The 17,504-nt window shown below is 32.6% G+C and overlaps 1 protein-coding gene across 1 annotated transcript in view; it reads left to right on the forward strand.

Annotated features, from left to right (window-relative positions):
- CCDC178 (coiled-coil domain containing 178) overlaps positions 1-17,504 on the forward strand; it is a 513,958-nt gene that overhangs the window by 463,231 nt on the left and 33,223 nt on the right. The window contains exon 20 of the mRNA XM_037806200.1: positions 13,952-14,086. Within this exon, the coding sequence (XP_037662128.1) occupies positions 13,952-14,086 (135 nt within the window). The remainder of the gene's footprint in view (positions 1-13,951; positions 14,087-17,504) is intronic.

Below are 17,504 nucleotides of genomic sequence, written 5' to 3' on the forward strand. Positions count from 1 at the left end.
TTTTCTAGTAATCCTTGCATTCCTAGGAAAAGTTCAACATGGTTATGATTAATTACATTTTTATACATTGCCATATTTGCTTTACAAATATGTTCTATTTATCATTTATTTATATTATAAAATATTATATAATATTTATTTAAGATTTTGACACAAGTTTATAAATAGAATTGAATTCTTATTTTCCTGACTTTTACTCCCCTATCTGACCTTACTTTCCATGTTATGCTGACCTTGTACAGTGAGTTAGGGAATAACCCCTCTTTTCATATTCTCTGGGTTTTCATAAGATTGGAATACATTGCACCTTTAAAATTTAGGAAAATTAATTTGGGCAGGGAATAAAAATGATTTGCAGCCCCCACCCCCAGCCCGAGGAACTGGGAACAAATGAAGAAATGTTCAACTTCCCCATCTGAGGAATTACTGATATTCTTGCAAGCATTGGGGACTACCAGTTTAGCAGGCCAAGCCCTCGATCTTGGGGCTTGCCCTTATGAAGCTTGTTGCTGCAAAGGAGAGGCTAAGCCTACGTATAATTGTGCCTAAGAGTCTCCCCCAGAGTATATGAACAGATGGGTAGAAAAATGGGGACAAAAATTCATTGAAAAATAGGGTGGGATAGGGGAGATGGGATGTTTCAGGTGTTCATTTTTACTTTTATATTTATTCTTTTTTTTTTTTTTTTGAGTAATGAAAATGTTCAAAAATTGATTGTGGTGATGAAGCACAACTATACAATGGTACTGTGAACAACTGATTGTATACTGTGGATGATTGTATGGTATGTGAATATATCTCAATAAAACTGAATATTAAAGATTTGGGAAAGTTTTCCCATAAAGCCTTCAGAGCTTGATGTTTTCTGTCTGGGGATAATACATAGCTACTGATACAATTTCTTTAATAATTATAGAACTATTGTGGCTTTCTATTTTATTTTGAGTCAGTATTCTTCAGTTTGATTTATTAGGATTTGTCTGTTTCGTCTCATTGCAAACTTATTGCATGATTACTTATAGCATTATCATAATGTTTTTAATCACTGCTGGGTTTATCAATCTGTTTCTTTTTTTAAATTCAAGTATTATTCATTTTAAATTTCAGTATTATTGGATTAAAACTGGTAGACGTTTGTGTAGTTTGTTGGTCTTTCCTAACAACCAAATCTGCCTCTATAAACTCTCTCTTCCATATATTTGATTTTCTATTTCATTAAATTCTTTCCATACATTTTTTTAATCCACTCTGTTCCTCTTCAGCTAACTTTTTATTTAGATGATAAAGTCATTAGTTTCAGCCTTTTTTCTCTTCTAATGTAAGCATAGAAAACTATAAATGTTCCTTAATTATCACCTGATTGCATTCTACCTGTTTTGAAATTTAATTATCTTTCAGTATTAGTTATATAAAAACCCATTATGACTTAATTTTTGAACCATGTGTTATTCAGAACTGTGATTGTAAGTTTCCAAATATTTGTGGAAATTTTTGTTCTGTTTGTTTTGTTTTTTGACTTATAATTTAATTCCTTTGTTCTTAGAAACATGATCTATGTACCATGTTGATTCTTTGAAATATGATAAGAGTTGCCTATGATATCATAAAATTTTTTACATGGTCAAGTTTTAATGTTTTATATATGCTTAAGAAGTAATTTATAATTTGGGGCATATTTGTGTATGATGTGTGTTTATGTATGTGTGTGTATATATATAAATTTGAGTATATGTGTATGAATACACACTCAAACACACATACCTACATACTTGCTTTATCATTCTTTCTAATTGTGTTAGATCAAACCTGCTAATACTCAATATTTTAAAAATTGATTTGCCAAAATTAGCAGTTATGATGAATTCTCTCAATGTATCAATGCATTTCTTGATTTCTCTTCTTAGTGCATTAATTACACTTTATTTGCAGTATGCAAGTGTTTAATTGACATATGTTTCTGTAAGTGGAACTTTTTATTTTTACATATATTTATATCGCTATATCTAAAAATGCTATTTGAGTTAAAGTGTCTTTTACCTAATTTCAGTATACCCAAGATATCACTGGGCTATTTACCTAATACAGTATTTTTTACTATTTTATTCAACCTTTTGTATCCCTAGATTTTAGTGTTTTATTGTAAACTTTGCATTGACAGGTTTTTTAAAGATGCAATCTTCTGTCTTAATCATGGGTTTAAATTCATGTAGAAGTTTTATAACCAATTTAACCTATTTGTATCATCAAACTTTTTGCTTTCTATTTGTTCAGTTTTCTCTATGCTGCTTTTTTCTAACTAATGAAGATTCTTTTCTTCTTTTTTTTTTTTCCTTGTTTTTTTCTTGTTCTATTTTCCCTCTCCTTTAGTTTGGAGGTCATACACTTTTTTTGTCATTTTATTTGAAATCTTATTTTTGTCCTTGAAATTTTAGCATACGTATTTTACTTAACAAAATATGCCTGGTATTTTATTAAGCACAGAGCATATTTTAAATACCGTACAATACAAGGAGTGTTGAGCATTTTAATTCAGAGTATGGATCTCAAGACATACATGCTATTGTTAAAAAATATTTTAGTTTCTTCCTTTCTTTTATACTTTCGAATTAGATACTTTTGATAAGTTGATACTGTTTCAACTGAATGCATTTAGAGATCTTTGATTAGGAGCTTATAAATCTTCATCTGTATAAAACTTAATGTACTGATTTAAAACTTTTTCCTCCAAAAGAATTTGCACTCATTTTACCTGGGAGACAAGGGGCGAACTACGGATTTAAGAGGCTTGAGCTCCCTTGGAGGCTGAGTCCCAGTGTGGAGGTCATCCACCTGACCTTGGGCCATGGTGATTATTCACTGCTGGGTTTCACTCCTAGTTCCCCTGCCCCTCCTATGAGAATGTCCTTTATGTGCTTTAAGTCCATCAATACAATAAAAACATTTGTATGAATAATTTAGTTTTAAAATCGAAGCACTCTTTTACAACTATCTTTCTTCATATATATCTTCAAGATGTATGGAGAAATTAATTAGGCAAAAAAACCTTCAAAATAAAACTCTGTCTAGAATACTATGGCTGTTACTGTTTTAGAGATAGTGCTAAGAAGGAAAATAACTTTCAGTATCAAGAATAAGTAGCTTATGTGGACATTAAAATGCCTGGAACACAGTTTCCCAGATTTAATCATGCCAGTGTTCTTAAGTTCTTCCCACTAAGCCCAAATAGAAGTCCCAACGGTAGGTGACTTTCAGGATTAAATTTTCAATTTTGGATCTATGTAGCCTTATAAAAATTTAATAGATGAATTCTATTTTAACCAGTATTTTTATGTCTCCAAAGTCTTCACTTAGAAGGTGTAAGTAATTATACACTCATTATAATGGAGCTTGGAGGTAAAATAAAACATGAAGTTTTTTAGTCATGATCTCAAATACATGTATGATTTTGTCGCACTTCAGAAATGTTAAGAGGATTGAACTCATACAGTTTTTTATTTTTGGAAAGAACATAAAAGAAACATCAGAATCTATATTTTATAGCAATAATATAATGGCAATTATTATTTGGAGTATGCAATTTGTTAAAAGTTAATTTCTGTAAGTCTAAGACCTACTATTCTCAAGATCAGAGAAAATTAATTTTGATTATTGTTTTTATATTTCTATTTTAGAAAAGAAAACAGCTTTGCACACCACATGACAAATCGTTTTTTTTTTTCCTCTGTGATCCACACAATAAGAAGGTATCTCTCTGATTTGCACTATGAAAATGTGCTGTGCTGTTCATCCACCTGGGTTAGAAGGTAGATTTAAGGTTGAGGTGTTCCTTGGCTATAAACTGGTATTTTATAGATGAACAATCAACCATAGGTTGACAACAGCACATCTTTCAGAACAGATGTTAAGTTATATCTTAAAGTTTGGAGAGCATTCTGTGCACTGATTTCTACCTCTCACTTCAGGTGCCACTCTTGCTTCCTCTGTCCATCAATTCATGCTACTTCTTGTTATCCTCAAAGCTTTCAATTACATCTCTGTCTTTACTCAGCCTTATTTTGTGCTTTGGGTTATTCTTCCTCAGTCTCTTCTATTATTCAAGGCCAGCCCTCTGGGAAGACCCTGCTCTCTACTAAGATACAATTACCATGTGCCCTACATTAATTTGGTTTAACTTGGTGTGATATGTGACTATATTCAGATGCAAGTGTTACCTCCTAGTTTATAATATCTTATCCAAAAAACTTGGCACTAAAATTGGGAGTTTTAAACAGAAAGTATTGGGAGACTCCATTTGAGAAAAACAAAAAGTAATTGATTAATTAAATAGGTAAAATAAAATCCCTTTCCCAGTGGAGAATGGAATCAACAAACTGTCAAAGTCACCAGAGTAAAGTTTTTCAAAGATGTTTTTCTTTCAGGTACATTTATAAGTTTGTGTTTTGTTTATTCTGCTTGGCCTGAGTGAGAATAATGAGAAGTATGTGCTACTAACAACCCTCTCTCAAATTTCTCATAAATTGCTTTTGAAAGGCCCTTGGTTATACTCCAAAATTTAATAAACTCTGTGTAAACTGAGATTTTCAGCTCTAAATGTAAAATGTACTTAGTGGGAAAGAAACAGTTAGATGAGCTAGGTTCAAATTTCAGCTGCTTCACTTATTAGCTGTAGAGTTTTGGGCAATTCCATCTGCTGCTGCTTCATCTGAGCAACTCCTACTAATCTTGTCTCCTTTAAGGGGACCTTTAGATTTTCCTTTGAGATCCTGTAGTCCATTGTATTCCATTTATCTTCTTCCATGTTTACATTTATCTTCTATGTCCTCTGAACCATATTGACCCATGGATCCCTGGTACCTAGCATGGCTGTCACACAAAGTTGATTTGCAATAAAGGTCTGATTTATAAGTAAGTATTAATATCCATACTATCTTCTGCCTAGAATATTGTGAGTATAAATGATATAATATAGGGAGTAATACAGGATTTCTGTGCTGTAAAGTACTATATCAGTTGCCACCAAATATCCAAGTGTAAATATCTTTGTCTAAATATAGTAAAAGCTAATTCATTCAGATGACAGTAATTTGAAATTTGTGATAAATAAATACAGACTAGGTAGCTATATCTGCACTAACCATGAGAAGTGTTTGTTACGTAAATAAACTAGACAGAGACCTGCTTAAACTACCTTAGGAAGGAAACTGGAAGCAAATTATCTTTTAGAGTATAAATCTTCAATTGTTTGTATGCGTAACTTTTTGCTGTTTACAAAAAAATTCTTACCTCTTTATTGCTCTGCATTTGACAGGGTGTCCATTTAAAAGCAGTGTTGATAGTTTTTTGTGATTTTGAAGACATTTTGATGTCTTCAGAAATATGGTATATCCCCAATCTTCACTAATGAGGCTTCTCTCTGCTGTCTGATTTCAACTGGGGTGTTCAAGTTCTCAAAGCTCTCATTTCCTATGAGAAAACCCATCATTTGGGCCTTAATTTTTCATTTTACCTTTTAAAATGAATGAATGAATAGAGCCAAAATGGTAACTTTTCTAATTGTGGAAGGGATCCATGGTGAGGAGGGAGAGAAGACTCAGATGGAAAAGTATGTGAAAGTTAGAATTGATGGAACCTAGCAAATGGATGGATGATGAGTAATAAAGAGAAGGGAAGTAAGCAAGTCTCTTAAGTTTTGGCTTGGGTGACTGAGTAAATGGTGGTATCTCCTTCTGACTCACAGGACTATAGGAAGAAAAGCAGGTAGGCTGAGAGGGTTCCCGGACCCAATGGAGTTAACTTTGTTCTTTGACCTCAAGGTCCTGTTGGTTAGATAAGGAAAAGTGTCAGTTATATATGCTGGTTCAAGCCAACAAGTGGGTTAGTTAATATTTGGCATCCATGACAATTTGCACCATTTTGCAGATTTTCTTCGTATTTTTGCAGTCCTTCTAGCCCCAGAGCAAGTCTAGATCATTATCAAGAAGCTAAGGCAAAAATAGGGTCTTGAGACTTTCTCATGGAGTCCATATTTGTCTAACCCCTTATTTCTTATAGCTGTAGATCAGTTTCTTTCTGCCCCAGGCTCTGCCCTATTGCATGCGCATATCCACATATTTTCTTTTAATCTTAAATTGCATTTTTGCAAACAGTTTAGAATAAATAATTTCAGAACAGTTCTGTTAATTTGTGTGTAAAAGAAGTAAAATGTTGGGGGTATTTATAATGAAACTATTGATGTCTTCAAAGTAGGAATGTACTTTGTTTATTATTGCAACTTCGAAATAAACCAGTGAGCTCTATAATTAATCATTTTTGATATAATGTTTTTATTGTGAATTAATTTTAGGTAAATGTGATTTTCAAAGTATCCCCTTGATTCCTTTGCATTGAAACGGTAGGTCTCAAAAGACTGTAAAGATATATTGTGGATAATCATCAAAGGAAATTGTTTAACCACAGCTCATAAACACACTCCAAAAAGAGCCAGCTTAGGGCATTCCTTTGACTACATTTTGAAATCAAAGAACTTAATTACTCTTGGGCAAATGACTGGCAAGCAGGCAAGGAAGTGGATACCGTATGCTTATGTTCATCTGTAAGACAAGTGACAACATAACCTTCATTTTTTAGCCTTCACATAATTCCATTTTCAAGTTTGTTTTAACAGTTATTCCTTTGAACAATGTTAGATTTTTCTTGTGAGAATAATTTTAAGTTTCAGATATTTTTATTGTTTTATTCTTCACTTAACATCTTTTATAAAGTCACAGAGAACAATTTTAGAAGTAAGGATATGCTTTCATTCATTTATTTCTTTTTGAACTGTTTATAGAATTTGTGTGAGTTTAGTAACTTAAGTAAACAAAATAAACTGCTATCTTTACATTTTCATCAAATATCCATCACAATGCAGATACCTGTGAAACAGAAGTTTGTGAGCTATGCAGTTGGTTTCTACTAATAAATATGTAAAACATTAGATTTGTAGTGTTTATCTGTTATCTAAATCATAATATGATTATACTTATGAATATACAAAGGAAACATATTTGCATATTTATATAAAGGGATAGACTTGATCTTTATTCACTAAAAGAATTAGTAGTGTCCATTATGAATCAGCTTTCTTTCTCTCATACCGTCAGCGTTTTCATATCTTAGCAGAATTACAGATACAGAATTTTGAAATGTATTATTTTTTATATAATTAGAATAATGGAATGGTTCTTTAATAATCTCCTTAAAGGCAGCTCCAGAGCCAGAGTTGGGCATGTATGTGAGTTATATTTTTTTTAAAACATACCGAAGCAGTTGACAAAAGAGATTTCCAGATATGAGCTTTGTGATCTTTAACACCAGTCTGTAGAGTGGACTTGATAATAAACAAATAGCTCATTACTTCTGAGACTTGTATATCGTACATGTGTAGCTTGGTAACTGAGTACTATAAAAAAGATCAATATTAACTGGATTTTTTATATCTGTCATTCCTGCCATGCCAAAAATCTGAGGACTAGGTTGTAATTGCCATTGTTTGGGTTATTACAATAAACAGAACTGATAAGGCTTATGCTATTTGTCTTGTGTACTGCACTTCACATCATTCTATTGAATTAAAATTGCATGCACATATCTTCGCTTATCAGTTTTATTTATCTGTCAGAAATTGAGGAAGGCAGTATGCTGTCAGTGTGAGAAATCTTCTAACAAGCAGGTCAGACATTAGAATCAATATTTTAGGATTATAGTACAAATGAATAAATATATGTGTGTTTCTATTATTTATCTATCTATCATCTATCTAAAATATATTGCTATTGGAAAATACTATTATCTTTTTTCAGTTGGCCTTTATCAGATTTTGGCAAAGCTTTAAATGTGATTTTAATTGGATTACCCAAGGTACAAAAGCAAATCTGCAGGATACAGCATGTTTCTCACTCCTTTGTCAAATATGCATAATTTTTAGAGCTGCTTCCCCAGATGGAATAATTGTTTGACTATATAGGTAGCAGATACAACTAGATTGTCTGAGATATTTTATTTTTCTCCCAAGTAAATATTCTTCATAGTATCCCTACTCTTAGGTTGCAGGCTTCTCACCTATGAGATTTCTAAGCTCACTGGCAGTCATGTCAGACAAACTTTCAAATTTTCAGATGCCTCTGATGAGTTAACCCATGCATTCTCAGGAAGTGCCTTCAGAAATTCCTGTAGCCTCTAACAGTTGTTACACATTGTCACCACCACCTATCCACTCCCAATTTCCATCCCCAGGTACTGGGAGGTGACCTCTTCTTCAAGAATTTTGAAAATTTTCCATATCGCTCATATTTGTCCTATATGTTGTATTGATAATGGTTGTAGCAGTAATTCTGTTAATTTCCTCTTTGAATTTTGTATCTTGTGGATATTTTGTATTGTATGCAGAAAAATTCCAAGTTCTTTTAAACTACCATTCAGTTTTTTATAAAGATGTTTTCCTCCAAAGAAAGTACAAATAAGGCATTGTTAAAAAATTGCCTCATACAGTCAAACCCTCAGCAGTTGTGCTTCCCTTAGTCCAGGGATGGTCCAATCTTTATTCATAGAAAAAGAAATCTGAGTGCCACCCATGAACTGTCTGCCCTGACTTTGTATTTTAAGGGGCTCTGTGTTTTCAGTATTGACTGGTCTTTGTTTTCCAGCAAAACAATTTTTAGTTCATTCGCAGATAACTATACATATGGTATTTGTATTTTAATTAAAAAGACTGTTGTTATGTCTGATTCTTATAAGCAGAAATTCATTATAAGGACACTTCTCATTTCCTTGAGATGCTCTCTTTCTCTCTTTCCGGGGTTCTTAAATTACAAAAGCCAGTTAAATTATGTGCTTTAGGGAGCTAATTTTTGGGCACCATATGTCTCTAAAAATGATTTAATTTTATCTAAAGCATATATGCAATGATATTTATGTTCTGTTTTGCACAGAGAAAAAGTAAGGATTTTTGAAAGAAAAAACACATTAGCCTATTATTATTTCACCTCAGTAACATACAATGTATGTATAAGCATACAAAAGATACTATTTAGGTTATTATATTTTTAACATCTGAGCTTTACAGTTGCATTTTGAAACTTTCATTTTGCAAAGTGTCCTTATGTCTTTAACATGGCTGATATAAAAAAAATTTTAATCATTATTGTTAGGGATCTGATGAGTTGATAATATAAGAAAATTTAAATCACACAAGCAAAAAAGAATTACTTGTAGTCTAAGGAATGAATTGCAGGATTAAAAACAACTTTCTCCAAAGCACTATTAATTAGTTTGCATATCTCTGTGTTCTTTCAAACAGATGCACCACCAATTCTCACCTAATTTTAGCAAACTCAAATTTAATATATAAATCTTCAATTTAGTGTGAAATAAATTATTAATTTACTATCCAACAATTGTATTAATTGTGTATAGGAGTGAGGTGGGAGCAAAATTTTTAGAAATTTTCTGAAGCAACTGTAGGTAATAGTTCGTTCTTTATTGGTGTAAATTCCTTTACTGATTTCAATATTTCTTTTATTATATGTAATATCACATTTAGTGGACACATAACAAAAATGTGTCATACAAGAAAGCCATTTCTATATCTTAGCAGATTTTTAAAATAGGATTATAAAAAAAACAGATTATAGTAAATTCACTAAAAGTAAATAATCCTGAAACACAAACTATGCATGGTGGCTCTCCAGGCTTTTGGTTTTTAAACTGCTCATCTGATCTTAGAATACTCCTAATCTAGTTGTTTTTAGGTGTTGATTGTCTTCATCAGAGACCATCCCCATAGCAATTGGAAAATGAAAGGTATTTTAACTGTACTGCCATTCCCAGCATTTATTTATATATTTCAGAAAGTTTTTCTCCTTGTATTAAAGTCTTAGTTAATAAAAATATGTTTGCCTTTGCTACTCTGGGGTACACACAGGTGTCAGTCTCTTGCTTACTGACTTGGGGTTCTAAAGCTGTGATGCAGATACTCTGTTGATCCATCCATTCCCTTAAGCCTCTACTCTTTGTTCCTCCTACTACTTTCCTACACCCAGTTCTTTCCATTCTATAAAAGAAAAAACATTTTTACTTAACTCTTTATTTTATTTTTATAAACAGACCCTCTCCCTCCCTGCCCACCTCTCCCCCACCCACTCCCTTATACCCTGGGGACCTCTAATCTGCTTTCTATCTCTGTGAATTTGCTATTGCTAGTCATCTCCTGTAAGTGACATACAGCATTTGTCCTTGTATGTCTTGCTTATTTCACTGAGCATGTTTTCAAGGTTCCTCCATACTGTAGCATACAGTAATGTACTGCTCCTTCATCCTTTGTTATGGCTGAATAATATTCCATTGTATGTCTTTACTACATTTTGTTTATCCATTCATTTGTTGATGGGCACTTGGTTGTTTCCACCTTTTTGGCTATTGTGAATAATGCTGCTATAAACATTGGTGTACAGATATCTCTCTGAGACTCTGTTTTCATTTTGTATATATACCTATAGAAGTGGAAGTGCTGGCTTATATGGTAATTACATATTTAAATTTTTGAGGAATTGCCACACTTCTTTTCACAGTGGCTACACCATTTTCTGTTCCCACGAACAATGCACTAGATGCTTTCTAAGTTTTTTTCAATAAAACATTTAAACAAATGTGTTATAGAATAATATGTAAATTATAAGTAAGTAAATAAGTTTTATGATACAGTTCTGTGTATTTTTACCAGTTTTTTAAACCTTGGTATTCTGCCATATGTGCTTTTGATGTTTAAAACATTATAGATACCCTCAAAACCACTCATCTTCATCTTCCTAATATCATTCCCCTCTTTTCTCAGAGTTAAGCACTGGCCTTCTTTTAGTGTTTATCCAAGTGTCCTGGGATCTTGGGGAAAATAGGGTCTTTTGAGGGTTAAGCTAACTCCATATAACCACAGCCTTGAAATGGGAAGAACTCTCCAGAAAATTAAAGTAGAAGCTTGCTATGCATGAATAGTCACTGAAATATCTTATTTCATTCACTGAAGCTAAGAAGGGTCCATCCTACAGCCATTCTTTTAAAACCAGTTATTGCTGGTTTATTACTGAGAGCTTTTATTCTCCTGATACTCTAAGTTTTGTACAGGGCAGTGTTCCATTTGGTTTTCTCTTGAAAATTCCAGATTAAAAATAATCTAGCAAAGTAAATTCTGAAGTAGACAATAATTTGGAAACATTTAACATATGGATAAGATTTTGTTATGCATTTCCTACTACTATCTAATAGGAGTGGAAGACATTCATATTTTCATCACATCCTACTTCCTAGGAAGCTCTGAGGCCAAGATATACAGAGCCCTTGGGTGTTTCTAGGTATTCTTATGATCATCTTTAATCCAAAAGTGCTCAGTAAAACATAAGAGGGAGAAAGAGAAAAGCCACTAGACTCTAATTTCTATGGCATCATGGTTAAGAATATGAACTTTGAATCAGTCAGACCTACCAAGTTAACCTCTGTAAATTGCAGTTTTCTCAACTGTAATCTGGGGTTAAAAAGAGAAACTGCCTCAACAAGCCCCAATGATGGTAGTCAACCTGTGAACTACCCTATTCAAATGTCATGTCAAGGATATTTGACAGTTGTCACGGAAATATCTATCCTTGTTGGAAAAAATAGCAAAACTCTAATCTCCTCAGAACCCCCACCCACATATGACAATTTGTAAGTAAGCCTCATTTGATGTAGCTAAGCATATTTTGCTTATTTATTAGAATATATCCCTTCATTCAGGATGTTCACCTCAACCTACAGTTGACTGAATCTCTACATAAAGAACTATGCCTGTAATGTGTTTTAAATGTGTTGAAAGTATAATTGTAGGGAGAAGATACTCTACAAGCAAAGATGATTTCCTGATAATCCTAGTTTGTCACCGAGTAAAATCTCCTCCATCCCCATCCTTATCCTTGTCCTTTTAAAAAACAAAATCTGCAGGCTACCAGTTAACACTTTAATATAAGATCAAATATCAAATTACACATTTTTAAAACATACATATGCAATTGAAGTTATTCTGAAGAACATTTATCATGATTGCTTTTCTTCCCTTATTGAAGTTTAGTCACCACTAATTGTCAGTTTGTTTATTGTTGCCCACAATTTCATATTGAAATAATTTCTAAATTAAATATATGCCGGCTAGTCATGTTATTCTTAAACCAAAATTAATTAAGATAATTTAATTCATTGATGCATACATTAGGCAATATGTCTATCCCCTTCCCCAGACCCTGCTACAATTAGTACACTCTACTATGACCCTTCATATAGTGGTCAACATACAGAACGAACTAAATTTTCCAAATATCATAATGAGTATGAGTATTTCATTTACCCTATTTGGCTGGCAGATTTGGTTTATATTATAGAAACAAAAATATTTTTAAAAGCTTGACAGAAAATCTCTTCAAAAAATGATTTTAATCTTTAATTAAATAGCTTAAATTATCTGAAATACCCATAATTTGATTCCAAGTAATATATTTCAGTCTTTAGTAAACAGAATATCTATGGTTTTCAAGGTTATGTTTTCTTCCTAACGTAATGAACCAAACATAGATGCAAGAGTATCTATATATGCATTGTTTGTTACCATATATAATGAGGAATAATGATAACAAATAATTCACATACAGCACCAGGTATTTAAAATTGTTATTTTTAAGCAAACTGACTTATTGAAATACACATACAGAAAAGTTCACAAATCATAATGCTCTGTTTGATGCATTCTTTCAATTAATTAACCCTTCCATATAACCAGTACTCTGATCAATAGATAAAACATATTTGGTATTATGAAATGTTTCATGTGAAATTTTTGGTGCATTTTAAATTCATTCTGCAAAATACATGAAAAAGAAATTGATAAAAGCTATTATCCATATTACCAGTACCAAAAATCCAAAAGGTTTCGGTGATCAGATTATACTATATGCAAATATTTTACTTTTTTTTTTTTTAATGGGATTGGGGGGATATTGTCTTTACCATTAATTTTTTAGGGATTTTATTCCTTTGAACATAACCTAATTACAACAGTTCTGTATGGTGTGGCTATTCTCACTTTATGCTCATTGTTCAAGTAAAAATGCAAGTTGTCTCGATAAAACTTCCACTATATATTGTTTGTTTATTTTATTAAACTTCCCAAATGATATAGAATGCCTATGAGAGAAGTCTTTCTTTTTCTGTACAAATCCAGTAGTAAACATGTCACTTCTAAATATTATATCCACTGTACTTTATTGCAGTGAGATGTTTCCATGTCACATGATCAGAGGGAGGTAGATTAATAGGGAGTTCTAGCTGGAAATTTCTTCCCTGTTATTGTTCTCCCTCAGCCGTTGATGGCTAAGTTAATTCTCTTTAGTTTTGTCATGCTCTAAAGCACACATTGCCAAGCAATGGTGAGCTTTATGAGGAAAAAAAGGAGCACTGGTGTCCATCAAAGTCTTAAAGTTGCATTTTAAACTTTGGCCTGACCTGATGTGCCATTCAAGAAAGCTTCAAAAGATTATTTTTTTAAAAAAAGGTTCAATATGTCCCGAGGCTATCGGTTTTGAGTTAAACTGGGTGAAGTAGAAATATTTTACTCATCAGCTTTGCAGTCACAGAGTTTGCCTCAGCTAGAACAAAACTGCTGAGGCATTTAGAGAAAATTAACCCCCCATCCTGGCAGCCAGATGTGACTGGTTTCTGATGAATGCGCATGAGTGGGCTGGAAAATCAAGAGACTGTGAAATTCCTGTCAGGTCCATACAGTGCAGAATGGGCTATTGACTGCTTTCTATATTTCCCTCCATCATTCTTCTTGAACACTGCCATTAATTTCCTCTCCTACTCTGACTTGTGTTTTCCCCCTCCCTCCTTCCTTTAGCTCTGTCAGCTGCAAAGAAGGATACACAAGGTATGGCAGAAGCACTTCCAATTGGTGGCCCTCTACAGCCGGATGAGGCTGGCCAAGTTCCAGGCAGACTCTCAGGAGAGTATTCAGAAAATATTAGCTGTGCAGGTAGGTGATTGCAGAGAAGTAGGAGAGATCATTCTGATCTAGATTGAAAAGCAAATGATGGGTAGTGTGATGAAGCATTAAAACCATATCCCATCAGAGTTTTATAAATTTTTAACGTCTTTAATAAACTGGAATTGCATGAAGGATGAATTCAGTAAGTTAGCACATATACCATGCATACTTTGGGGGAAAAGGGAAATTCAACTTATTTCTCACAAACCTCGTAACATATTTTTTTTATAAATACATTTGGTATAAATAATATGTTTTCAAATCTTGAGGCTTTGCAGTTGTTATTCAGCTGTTTAAAAGATATTTCCAATATTTAACTTGTGCTTCTTTGTGCAAAATCTGTATCAGTGAAAATGACACGCTTATATTTATTTTATTTAACTCTTTTCTTACCCCCTTATGTTTTGCAAGAGGCTCATTCTCTTACACAGATTGGGAGATGATTTTATTTGAAAAATAAACAATTTGGGACTAGATTGTAACTTTGGTTTCAGGATGCATGTGGGATTTTAGAATTTTTCTCTGTACAAATTTGTAGTGGATACAATTGTCTATAGTTTAATACATCTATTTTAGAAGACCTATATTAACTATATGCACACTACTATTTGAATAATACATACATTTTAAAAAATGTTTTATTATTTCTACTGCTACAATACATATAAAAAAAAGAGAAACAGTCCTATTCTATTAAAAAAAAGTATCAACCAGGCACATGCTCTTGAATACTTCAGTTTTCATTAATTTACAGCATAAACAATGAATGCTGAACCTAAACAAACAAACCTTTCTCTAAACACTTTAATAGCACATGTACTTCATAGTGCTTTTATCACAATTAAAGAAAATAATTTTGCAAAGCACTCTCAAAACTATTTCAAATTTCATTTTAACTGGTGTCTATTTTTGGTATTTTCTTCTGAGGATAGAGTATTTGTGAGTGTGTGTGTGTGTGTGTGTGTGTGTGTATTTGCATTATACATGGGTTATATTTATAATGGATTATAACCCAAAAATTAAAATAGGAGAAAATTAATGGAAATCTTTTGAAAAATTCAATGTTTAAAATGTAAATTTAATAGAAATTCATGTTCAAGCTTGACTATAAACTACAGTTGCATTGGTTTGAAGTCTTAAAAAGTCTGTTATGTGTAATACAGTAAGAATTATGGAGTGTACACCTTAGGATTCCCTTTAGAATAGTCAAGGTAATCTGCATTTTGTAATTATTATCTTTGAAAAATCCCATATTTATGCACAAATGATAAACATTTTAAAATATCTTACAGATGATAAATTCTCATTGTGACTTATGGTATGTTTTTGAATATTGAAAACATCAGTAGAAACTGTTTGAATACTGGCAAAGTGAATTTTTAATTCATAACCTTCCATGATCCTTATTCTATTTTTGATTAGAAATTCACTACCACATTCTTTATCAAACTTAAGTTACTTATTTTTATAGCTGTTATAAAACAGTGATAATGAAGAAATAAAGGATGATATTGGTAGTAAAACTCAACTGCTCAGCATCTAGAGGCATAACAGCAAGACTGGATTATATTTAGAGAACTTGAGGAGCATAAATTAGTGGCTCCTTATCTGCTGGAGATGCCTTCAATTTAGAATATTTCCATTTTTACTTTCAATAAAAATGTAAAAATATAATTTTTATGATCTTGACATAGAACAGTGGAAACATGTACAATTCACTGAAAAATTCAAGTCCAAAGCCTTCGGAATGGTACCCAACAACTTCATGACCCAACAGCTGCTAACCTTCAAAGATTTGTTCCTCTCCACAGTTCTCTCCATCTCTAATTCAGCCCCTCCAAAATTCTTACTAATTATTAAACTTGTTATTTAACTCTGTCCTCCTTGCCTGAGCTTATCCCTCTTTCTGCAATCCTCTTCCTTACCTTGCTTTTTAAAGAACCTAGCTTGTTAAAGAACACCTGACTCAATTCAAACATCATCTCCACTACAAACTCTTTCCTGAGACCTTCCACATCATCTTTATATGACAGATGAATTGAGTACTGTCTTCCATGAAGTTCTGCAGTCCCCTACACATAACACAGTGGGTTTGTGTGTGTGTGTGTTTTGTTTTGTTGTTGTTTTTCCATCAGCTAACTCTCCCTACTTATTGCTATGCCCTGCTTCCTAGATTCTAAACTCCTTCAGGGCTTTTACACTGTCAGTAAACTCAGTTCAATTCTTGCTCAGGTGTTCTTTAGAGTTTATAGCAGCAAGAACACTAAGAAGATTTGAAAGTATCCTATGCCTATCTTCTTTTCACTTATTATACCCAATTTTTAAAATGATAAACATGGTACTGATGTAACATTTTTGCAGAATAAGTCTGCAGCTGTCAACCTGTACAACAATTTGATTCAACATAGCTACAAATTGCTTTTAATGGACCAAATGCTATTGCTGTCCATTTTTATATGACTTAGTGTCATGATCCATTTAAGTGTCAGTGTTGGGAAGTCTAAATAATGGTCTGTATTTTGAAGGTAGTATTAAAATGATACCATAAAATATTAGTGGACTATTTAAAAAATCATTTGACTAGCCTTTTAAAAAGAAAATTGCATATAACTAATATTGACTACAAGCAATTCAAAATAAATATTGAACAGAAAAAAAGAAACTTTGCTTCATCCTTGTCTCTGGAGCACTTCCTTGCAGGACCACAGAAAGACATGATTGTCAGATTTGTAGATAAAAAAAAATCAGCTGAACCAAATAAGCTTCTGAATTACATGATCAAGCAGAAATCAACAAGATGAACTATAATTGGAATGAAGAATTGGTATATTTGATTTTAAAGCCATTTACATGGAAAAGATATAGGGGTTTTAGTTGAACACAATTTTAACATGAGCCAAAGGGAGTTGTTACAAATGTAGAACCAAGGCCATGCCCCAGCTCTCACAAGTGCTCAAGAATTCTTGGCTTAGACGGTGTATGGCAAGTTTTATGGTCCTAACCTCACATCTAACTCCATATGAAGTGCTATTATTATTTATTTTTTCCATCATTATTTTTCTCTTTTATTTTTAATTTATTTAATCCTGTGATATCTAGTGCCTCGTTAGCATCTTTTTTTTAAAGAAGACTGTGCATTAACCATTTAAATGAGATTGTGCAATGCTGCTACAAAACATGTTAATGTGCTACAAAACATGTTGATGTTCATGTTTTGTAGCTATATAAGAGGAAGTATTTTGTCTGGTTAAACAAGACAGTTGTTCCATTGCACTGTTTCTTGAGTGCAAGTACAGTGTCTTATGCAAATTTGGAAAGCTTAGCGTAAGGGCCATATTGACACCCTAGAGAACAGCAATATAAGAAATATCAAGGAGAGGGAGAAATATAGAAAATTTAAAATGCT

The sequence above is a fragment of the Choloepus didactylus genome, chromosome 16, assembly GCF_015220235.1.
Source record: "Choloepus didactylus isolate mChoDid1 chromosome 16, mChoDid1.pri, whole genome shotgun sequence".
Lineage (NCBI taxonomy): Eukaryota > Metazoa > Chordata > Mammalia > Pilosa > Megalonychidae > Choloepus > Choloepus didactylus.